The sequence below is a fragment of the Amphiprion ocellaris genome, chromosome 2 (genome assembly GCF_022539595.1).
Source record: "Amphiprion ocellaris isolate individual 3 ecotype Okinawa chromosome 2, ASM2253959v1, whole genome shotgun sequence".
Lineage (NCBI taxonomy): Eukaryota > Metazoa > Chordata > Actinopteri > Pomacentridae > Amphiprion > Amphiprion ocellaris.
Genome location: NC_072767.1, coordinates 33,987,933 through 33,997,453, shown reverse-complemented (window position 1 = coordinate 33,997,453; position 9,521 = coordinate 33,987,933). Strand labels below are relative to the sequence as shown.

At 37.5% G+C, this 9,521-nt stretch overlaps 2 protein-coding genes across 9 annotated transcripts in view; one reads left to right on the top strand and one right to left on the bottom strand.

Moving 5' to 3' along the window:
* Positions 1–52: 52 nt before the first annotated feature.
* On the bottom strand, positions 53–4,177 carry LOC111581781 (synapse-associated protein 1-like). 3 transcript variants are annotated; one of them, XM_023290112.3, is made up of 10 exons: positions 4,077–4,177; positions 3,755–3,960; positions 2,747–2,865; positions 2,593–2,659; positions 2,029–2,102; positions 1,779–1,918; positions 1,486–1,637; positions 1,191–1,252; positions 941–1,085; positions 53–844 (listed from the first exon to the last, which is right to left on the bottom strand). In XM_023290112.3, the coding sequence occupies exons 1-10, from the start codon at positions 4,160–4,162 to the stop codon at positions 717–719; spliced, it is 1,179 nt and encodes a 392-aa protein (XP_023145880.3). In that variant the 5' UTR covers positions 4,163–4,177; the 3' UTR covers positions 53–716. The 3 variants fall into 3 exon arrangements, with proteins under 3 accessions (XP_023145880.3, XP_023145881.3, XP_035813083.2); XM_023290113.3 differs by having other exon boundaries at positions 1,191–1,249; XM_035957190.2 differs by lacking the exon at positions 4,077–4,177 and having other exon boundaries at positions 3,755–4,070.
* Positions 4,178–4,430: 253 nt separating this feature from the next.
* Positions 4,431–9,521, top strand: part of shroom2a (shroom family member 2a) — a 43,028-nt gene continuing 37,937 nt past the window's right edge. For 2 of the 6 annotated variants that reach the window (XM_055005515.1, XM_035957187.2), the window contains exons 1-2: positions 4,431–4,694; positions 7,011–7,221. In XM_055005515.1, the coding sequence (XP_054861490.1) occupies positions 7,015–7,221 (207 nt within the window). In that variant the 5' untranslated portion in view covers positions 4,431–4,694; positions 7,011–7,014. The remainder of the gene's footprint in view (positions 4,695–7,010; positions 7,222–9,521) is intronic. The other 4 variants (XM_035957186.2, XM_035957185.2, XM_055005516.1 and 1 more) reach the window with 3 other exon arrangements.

Here is a 9,521-nt window from a genome sequence, read left to right as displayed (position 1 = left end):
TGAGTAAAAGCAAGACTGATGCGCATGAGAGAAAAATAAAATACACCGGATGTAATAATAAAGTTAATGTTTAATAAAATGTGACAACATAAACTGCAGTTTTTATAAGTATGAACACAAAATGTTGGGTAAATAGGAGGAAGAATGCTTGTTTGGAGCGGCACAGAGAAGACGATGCATTGGATCATAAAAACATATGTTCAGTCATCTACTGAATACACTTTTTCTTTACATAAATAGAAAAGTTTTCACCATAAATTGGAGCAGAAAAGGTACAAGTTGGTGCATAAAATTTCTTGAGAACGCAGGAAATTAAATGTTTCACGCTCAAATTTTCCTTTATCCTTTCCTTATGGTGGCTCATGGTAGCAAACTTTACATAGATATTGGTGTGTAACAAATATTGCAGAGTCAGTTTGACTCTTTAGCCTTACAGTACTTCTAGTATTTACAGTTATCTTTTACATGCCTGGGCAAATTTTCAGTCTTTTGTGAAAGCTTCTCACAGTATCACATTATAAACCTGAGATCCAGGACATTTTTTTCTCCGCTATTTACCTGTAAAACTACTCAGGCCATGTTAATTGGACACCGAAATGTTATTGAAATTCAGCCGAAATTCAGTGAGGACCAATGCTGTAGTAAATCATTACATAGTTTCTGATCTGAAAGGTGTCCTTCAAACAGTTTAAGTTGTAGGTGTCTTTGTAGTTGCTCTAACTGTCCTCCTTCAGCATCTCTTCAATCTCTCTGTCCCAGTTGTCATCTCGGTTGTCATTATCAGCCAACACGTCGTACTCCTGAAGCTCCTCCTGCAGCTCTCGCTCCCAGTCTGCAGTCTCCTCTGAAGAAAAAAAAAAAAGCAACAGTGAATCACCTATTAAACTCTGGCAAGCAGCTCTACAAATATGCACTAACCCAATTTAAGGAAAAGACTGACCCTCCTGTGGGGTTGGATGTTCCCTCTTGTCCAGGACCAGCTGTTCCATTTCTTTGCGCAGGTCGGCCTCGTTTATCTTGCATGAGTCAAAGGCATCGCTTACAAATTCAGACACGGGTGGACTGGTGGAAATCTCTTCTTCATCCTTTCGTAACACAAACAGAAGGTCGTCTTAGTCAAGCTCATCTGAGTCCAATCATCATTTTAGAAGGATTTTTTTCTGCATATACTTTGAAAACAGGTGGCTTACCTCACTTGACTTTGGTTTAGTTCTGTGGATGGCTGGGGGAGATTTCCGTTTAACTACATCTGCTGAAACAATTTTTTGAAATCATATCACAACAGTATTACCAAGTTCAAACTAACCCATATTCTATTTTACCTACTGCTGTTTTTATTATTCAATTTTATGTAGATTATGTGACAAAACCCAATCTAAAATGCTATGTTTAAAAAGGTTAACTCACGTTTTGGTTTACTACTGTTCTTTTGTCTCATCAACATTTTGTAGGAGAAGCTATAAATAGAAAACAAAACTCTTGTACCTATATGATGAAGCTCCTCATGACTGGGGCTAGTTTTCTCCATGTCTCTCCGCTCGGCAGCCTGTTGAGCTGCAAGAGCTGTGAGCTGAGCTGACTGCTTGATCAAGGACACACGGTAGAAGTAATTCTTCCAGAAGGCTTCCTCCTTCACCCTAAAAAGAACCCCACAGAGGAGCAACTTAGTCATCACTGTGAAAGGCAACTATATCATCTTTGCTTTATTAAACACACTCCTATGCAAGGGTGAATATGATGAAAACAACAAAGGTAATATGTAAGTGAAATGTTCTCACTGTTTGGGGACCAGATGGAAGCGCATCTTCCTGAGGAGCTCATCTTCCTCCAGCATCACCATGGCGACTGGATACATTTGCTCAAAGTCAAAGTGAAATTGCACCCCAGCAGGAGGGTCTCGCAGAAAATTTCTTTTGTCCTGCCGTCAAATGAAACCACACAATGAAGTTCTATTTGTTCTGGCGTCATAGAGATACACAATTTGACTATTTTTCTATACAAAAAGAGATGTTTTATATGGATACTCACAGCTGAGAGAGCTAAAATCTGTTGCTGTGTGGTTTCCTCTTCATTATAACCTACCCACGGTGGCACAGCAGCACCTAGGGACAAAGAAAACTGGCCTGTAGTTACTGCAAAGTAAATGCACTTACATGTTATGAAGTTTTGACTGAGTACATGTTTGCTTTGAAAGTGAAATAACCAATTTAAAGACACCCTTCAGTGAAAATGTGGATGGGGCTTTCTGTATCATCATTCTTCTCCAGATCAGGTTAGTTTCCGGTTTCAAACATGTATGGCTGATTTACTCCAACTTGCTGTTGTGTTGAGTAGTTTTGCAGTGTTACAGTGAGCAGAGTCCTAGCTGAGCTCAAGCTAAGAGGGGTAGTTAATTCTGCATATTCTAAAGGACATCACGGTGTAAACTTATATCTAAGCCATTTAAGGTAGAAAGTCTTTTTTTTTTCATGGAAAAAAATTCTAAATATGTAACTCTGATACAAAGAGATGAGTTTTAAGAGTTTTAATCAATGACCAGAGAGGGACTTCAAATCTAAACAGAAAAGATCTACAGAATACAGAAGTACTTACCAGACTTTTTGGCCTTTTGCTCCTGAACAAATCTTTCTTGTTCTTTCTGGAAATCACCTAAAATGGTCTGAGGAAAGAAAACATTTATTCAAATAGTACTTAGTACACCGAAGGAGCAGAAATAATTCAAATTACGGACAGCAAAGCTCTTTACCTTATCAATGATTCCATTAATCTTTCCCTCCTCCACACTTTTCTTCAAGGTTTGTGCTGTTTCAACAACGGATTCAGACAGTTTCTTTGAGGCACTGCTGGCGAAATTATATATGTAACCTGCAAAGAAACCAGTCAATTCAGCAATACTGAGCTTACATGGATCTCAGATGGAACTAACCATGTGTAGCACATGTATCCACTCAAAATCAAAGGCGACAAGGCGTCTTTGGTCTCCTGTTCCTCATCAAATTCTGTCTCACCACTGGCAATTTCAAACCAAAATTAGTTTCTTAGTCATGTCCACTTTTCGCTTCTTTTATCGTCCTGCTGTTTTGTATTAATCAGTTACTCTTTTGCTTTCTGCAGGTCAAGACAGATGACTGACCTCTGTGAGTCTAGTTTCACTGGAGGCCTTTTCTTGTTAAAAGAGAGTTTCTCCCTTTCCACCGTCTCTAATACGCTTGCACATAAGAAATCTTCAAATTTTCCATTCATGATTTTGCATGTTATGAATGTTTTTTTTTTTTTAAGTCTGGTAATTTGTTGGAGTATATAGTATTATGGAGAGAAAGCACTCTAACTTAATTAAAATTGCAACAATTAATCATTTGTTGTCAACTGTTAATCGCCAACTATTTTGAAAGCAGAAAATATTTGGTTTGAGCATTTTTTTAGAGAAAAAAGTAAAAAAAAATCTCTGATTCAAGCTTCTTAAAAGGGAACATTTTCTGATTTGTTTCCACCTCTATGACAAAACAAGACAATGTTTGAGAACATTATCTTCGGCTTTGAACAACACTGATCGACATTTTCAAGCTTTTTCTGACATTTTACAAACCAAATAACTAACTGATGGAGAGAAAAAATCCACAGATTAATCAACAGTAAAAATAATCGTTAAGTGTAGCCCTGGCTGCTGGTTTAAATGTGCTAAGAATTAACGGTGACTTGACGCGACAGTCAACATTACTGCTACATCAAAGTCTATTAACTTTATCAAACTTACCACCGAGACCCTTAGCTTTCTGGAGAAGTTGATCATCTTTCTCGGCAGCACTGGTCTGCTCCCTTTCATCCGCAGGTTTATTTACTCCACAGTTCGTGTCTTCTTCAGCATCAACAACAGACTCGGTTTCTTGTTTAACTTCGGCATTTTCGTTTTCTATTCCGAGCCACGTCCCCCAGTTCTTAAACATACTGTAAACGTAGTGCCTGAAAAGTTAAAATAAGCTCTTTAACATGCTCCAGTGATGGTTTTTAGTTGTGTATATGTCGTTTTTCAGAAATTTTGAAACTAAAGTTATAGCTGGTGACGTTTCAGTACTCACCCACTTCCGCGAGTGTACTGTATTGTTAGTTCGCGAATCGGTTCGGTTTGACTCTGCTGGCTACCCTTAGGTGAACAAGTTGTCATGGAAACGAACGCGCTGCCATAAAGTTGTTAGAAACCAAGTTAACCGTTCATTAAAAAGCGATTTATGACGTCAAATTAAATGGAACGCTCTAGACAGAAATGTTTTACCTTCAGTTTCTGAGTTAGAACGCGTTTATATCTCTAATTTTAAAATTTTCAGAGGGAAGAGTACTAGCTAGCTAACAGTAGGCGGCACGCTTGCGCTGCGTTTCGCTACACTTGTTATCCCTGTTGTCCATGGATAGAGCTAGTTTTAGCTTAGCTAATTTAAACTCTCCTGAGTGTGTCAGTGTGTCGTTCTCGGCTTGTATCATGAAGTAGCATACGGACAGACCTGCTGCGTTTTAAACTGTGAGAATTACCGGCGTTTTCCGCGAAATTGTTGGCACAGTTAGCCTAAGAAGTGACTCTGTTTGAAAACATAGACGGTTCCAAAAGATGAAGTATGTGTAGCGTAAAGCTGGGATATAGCTGCGTGCCACCCCGACGAAGCTTTCGTGTTCACCGGTTTATCCGCCAGTTGAATTGCCAGGTAAGGCTGTTCGTTTCACTACGACTTTTGTGAAGTTTTCTGATAAAAGTGTGCGTTTCACTGAGTGGAGAAGTTAATTTCGTGATTGGACATGTTTCGCACGAAGACTGGATTACTCATGTAAAACAGCAGGTCCATTTAACTCTGCTCAGTTTGGCTTATTTCGTGTTGAGGATGGTTTCCATTCTGCTTCTCGACTGTTTTTTCTGTTGTACGTAAGAGCATTACATTTACCTCAGCCTGTCCGTAGTATGACAACAGGTGTTTACGCAGGGTTAAGATTTCCTGAAGTAGTCACACAAGGCTTGTTTTTATAGCGTATATCTTGAGGCAAAACACCTTTCATGACGAGAGAAGTCACGAAATTAACTCCAATGTATTTATTTCATCTCTATGAGAAGTTAATTTCAAATTAAAAGCATTGTGACTTCTTGTATACGACAATCCAGACATGAAAGTGTTGTCTTTTTTTTTTTACCTGTTACTTTTTTTTAAAATTAGGTTTTACATTGTCATTGAAAGTACGTGGACAGCCCACATTTCTTACACTCAGTTGCGTTGAAATAATCATTAAACGCTAAGCAGAGTATTTTCTATTTTTATTCCAAAAAATTACCTTACGTATTTTTTCTAAAGGCTAGCTGTCAAGAACCTTATTTAAACACCCACTAATACTAATGCAATGACATCTTTCTCTGGTATTCTTGCTTGTACATGCCCCTGATATTGCAACAGTGTCCACAAGCTACACTAAATTCTATTTCGTCACAGCTTTTCTGTCAGACACTGCCATGTTTATGTATAGATTTACCATATTATTCTTCAATAACATTGCTGTGATCATTTTTTCCTTTGTATCAGCAAATATTGTCACTGATACCAGCTTAAGTCTGACACAATACAGAAGAAATCAGACTACTAAACCATTAAAGTTGTCAATGCAACAACAAATAAAATGTGATCTCTTTGCTTAATGAAATAATATAAACAAACATTTTCTAAAAGCTTGAATTTAACCAAAGCTACTGTAATAATGTTGAACTCTTACAATGAGAGGGATTTGTGTAGAAATAGTATTTGATAGTGTAAGAAATATTTAAAATGTGAATCTTTTTTAAAATGCTTTTGTTGTCCCATAAAAGTAAGCCAAACATGTTTTTCAAAAGTTAACACCCTTATTTAAATATATTATTATCCAAATGTGTTGACTGTTAATGTTGCTTTTGTGAAAATGAATGTACATGTATCTGATGTTGTTGTTGAATTCACCCCAAATCCCATTTCCCCACAGCTTTTCTTTTCTGTCAGGCTGTTTAATGGCTATATTTAAATTATAGCTGCAACTAATGATTGTTTTAATTATCGCTCAATCTGTCAGTTATTTTCCAGATGAATCAGTTATTTGTTTGGTCTATAAAATGATGAAAAATGTCAGTCAGTACTTCCCAAAGCCCAAGATGACATCCCCAAATGTCTTGTTTTGTTCACATCACAAAGACATTTAGTTGACTGTCATAGAGGAGGATGAAAGAAACCAGAAAATACTGAAATATAAGAAGCTGGAATCGGAGAATTTAGACTTTTTATCTTTAAAAACATTGTTAAACTAATTAATCTATGATGTGAATAGTTGGAAAGTAATAGTTGACAACTTATCAGTTAATTGTTATTACTCAATGTTAGTATAAATGACATTTTCATAAAGCCCAAATTTTGTTTAATTATAAAGTATACTTTTGCATGTTTAGTCATATTTACTAGTGTTCATGTTTTGTAATAATACAAAGCTTTCACAGAGAGGATTAATTGTCTTGCATCAAACAGACAGACTGTGATACAGCAGTCATCTATTGCAGCATTACTTAGAATAACAAATACGTATTGCCTAAAGCAGACGTAACCATTTGTATCACAAAGACATGGACATACAAAAACATGGACATAAAAAACACAATGACACATGTAACAAGAATTATGATGAATGATAATATGTACAATTCAACATTTTATCTTTTATAGCTTCTCTAGCCATCTAGGTCATGAATAAAGTGTGCTCACCATATTCGTGATCATGATGTTTTTACATTCTCAAGCGTTTCAAAATGATAAGCAAGCTATGTGAACCCAGACTCTGCTGAGTTCTTGAACTGATCAGTTAAACCTTGATCATTTCTGAAATGGTTTGTCAATCATCGTGACAATGCTGCTATGCATGATCAAAGGTTGTATGTGCTTATATTGTTTTAGTAGATGTGCTTGCTATTATGTGTTAATAGGACACTCTCCACTGCTCTTGTTTCTTTACTTTCTTAACAGTACAATGGAGGCCGAGGGATATAAAAATGATTCTCGCTGTACGGAAGCAGAGAGCTTTTGGCATGTGATGCAGAAATCAGGAGAACTTGATCAAAGGACCAGAGATGGTGAAGGCTGGAAGCTGGTGGATGTATTTCTTTCAGGAGGTGCCCCGTGGGGGTTCACGCTCAGAGGGGGACTGGAGCACCGGGAGCCACTGCTTATCACTAAGGTAAAGAATTTAAATGACTCTTTTTAAAATCAAATACAGCAGAGAACTGAGGTGTTGAGTGTGAGTTGTCTCATTGGAGGGAAGGGCTTTAGCTGTCAATTGTCATTCAAAAAAGAGTGCATTGTTGATAAGTCTCTCTGCACACATCCAAAATGTCCATCCAATAAAGTGACATTTTCATTCCAGACAGTCATTTTCATTGTTTAAAACCTTCAGCCTATTTAATGACCTAAAGCTACAGGAATATGAGTCAGAGGTGTGCATTTTACTGTCAGTGTGCAATTACATCAACATCAGCAGCTCATTAGCTTCTCAAATGTCCCTCCTCATGTAATGATCCTCACATCATTCCACACTACAGGATACCAAACAAATTATATTTTCAAATATCTCAAATTCACGAGACTTTTAACACAATGCCGCAGGTGATGGTGGCTGGCAAAGTTCAACATTACTGTCTGTGTTTTGGCAGTAGTTGCCCAGACCAGCTAAGACTATAATTTTACCAGTTGCCGTCATCTAATGAAGCACAAAATGCTGACTGTTCTGACACCTGAAACATTACTGCTTACTGGCAAGCATGTTGCTTTGGATTTTTCTTGTGTGATACAAGAGAATAAAATGAAACACCGAGAAAGAGAGGAGATGAAGTTATACTAATTTTATTATTGTGAACACACGCTAGTATGAGCTGGTTGTTCTTAAGCGTGCTAGTGGAATACATTGAAAACCTCCTGGTTGGTCGTTGAGATTAAACTGTACTGTCGAAACAACTAACGTATGACTTGTCATAGAATGTCATGGTGCTACAGTCAAATATACTGATGATATTTTATACAGATGTTTTACAGTTTCCAGGAAAATATCCCAACATTGACAAGACGGATGAACACAAAATGTATGTAGACTTTCATGGTTCGCAAATAATGACTTCAGAGAACTTGCAACTTTTAATCTAGTGCCATCATCATGTCAAAAATTCAAATAGTCCATTACTTTGATTTAGAATTAAATAACTTGCCAAATTAAGGACATTCCCATTAGCTTTTGTTATACTTTGTGTTTTAAGCTAATTGATAGGGATGCGCAATATCTGATTTTTGCCAGTACTAATACTAATTCATCTTAGATGCAAAAACATAGCACTTTTATTTTGTTGTAATATTTTCCATTAAAGCAGTAAACTTTAAACCAGACAGATATTTTCTGCATTTTGCTGTTATTTTCATGTTAAAGCTTTTATCTCCCGATGCCAGTGACCATGCTGATATTTTTACATCCCTGTTAATGTTAGTATTATTATACTGCCTGGCCAAAAAAAGTTACCATCTGGATTTAACTAAGCAAACAGGTGAGAGCCTCCTATTGGATAATTACTGCAGTGATGAATGTGTTTCAGCTGGCAGCAATTTATTTATCCCTAGCTGATGCAGTGAGGAGCTTCTCATGTCGGAAGACATACCATGTGGTCATAGAAAGGATGTTAATCTGTCTCAGAAGTGTCAATTTATTGACCTGCATCAAGCAAAGAAAACAACTAAGGAGATTTCTGAAGCTACTAAAATCAGGTTAAGAACCGTCCAACGCATCATTAAAACCTGAAGGATAGTGGTGAACCATCATCTTCAAGGAGCAAATGTGGTCTGTTGAGTCCAGATTTTTTCCAAAGTGATGGGGGCATCAGGGTAAGAAGAGAGGCAGATGAAGTGATGCACTCATCATGTCTAGTGCCTACCAGCCTGTGGGGTTTAGGGTTATGATCTGGGGTTGGTCAGGTTCAGCAACGTTATGTTCCCAAAGAATGAGGTCAGCTGACTACCTGAATATACTGAATGACCAGGTCTTTCCATCAATGGAGTTTTTCTTCCCTGATGGCATGGACATGTTCCAAGATGACGATGCCAGGATTCATGGGGCTCATATTGTGAATGAGTGGTTCAGGGAGCATGAGACTTCATTTTCACACATGGACAGGCCTTCACAGAGTCCAGACCTCAGCCCCGTTGAGAATCTTTGGGATGTGTTGGAGAAGACTTTGTCCGACTCTCCCATCATCAGTATAAGATCTTGGTGAAAAATTAGCACATCTCTGGACAGAAATAAATGCTGACATTGCGAAAGCTTATCGAAACGATGCCACAGCAAATGAGTGCCATAGTCAAAGCTAAAGACAGTCCAGCAAAATATTCGATATTGAACATGTTTGCAGGCTCATGTTATCATTTAGCTGAACTGTACCAAAGTCAGTCTCAGGCAGTTGTTAATATGACTTTAGACTGAGGTTAAATACTATGTGAAGA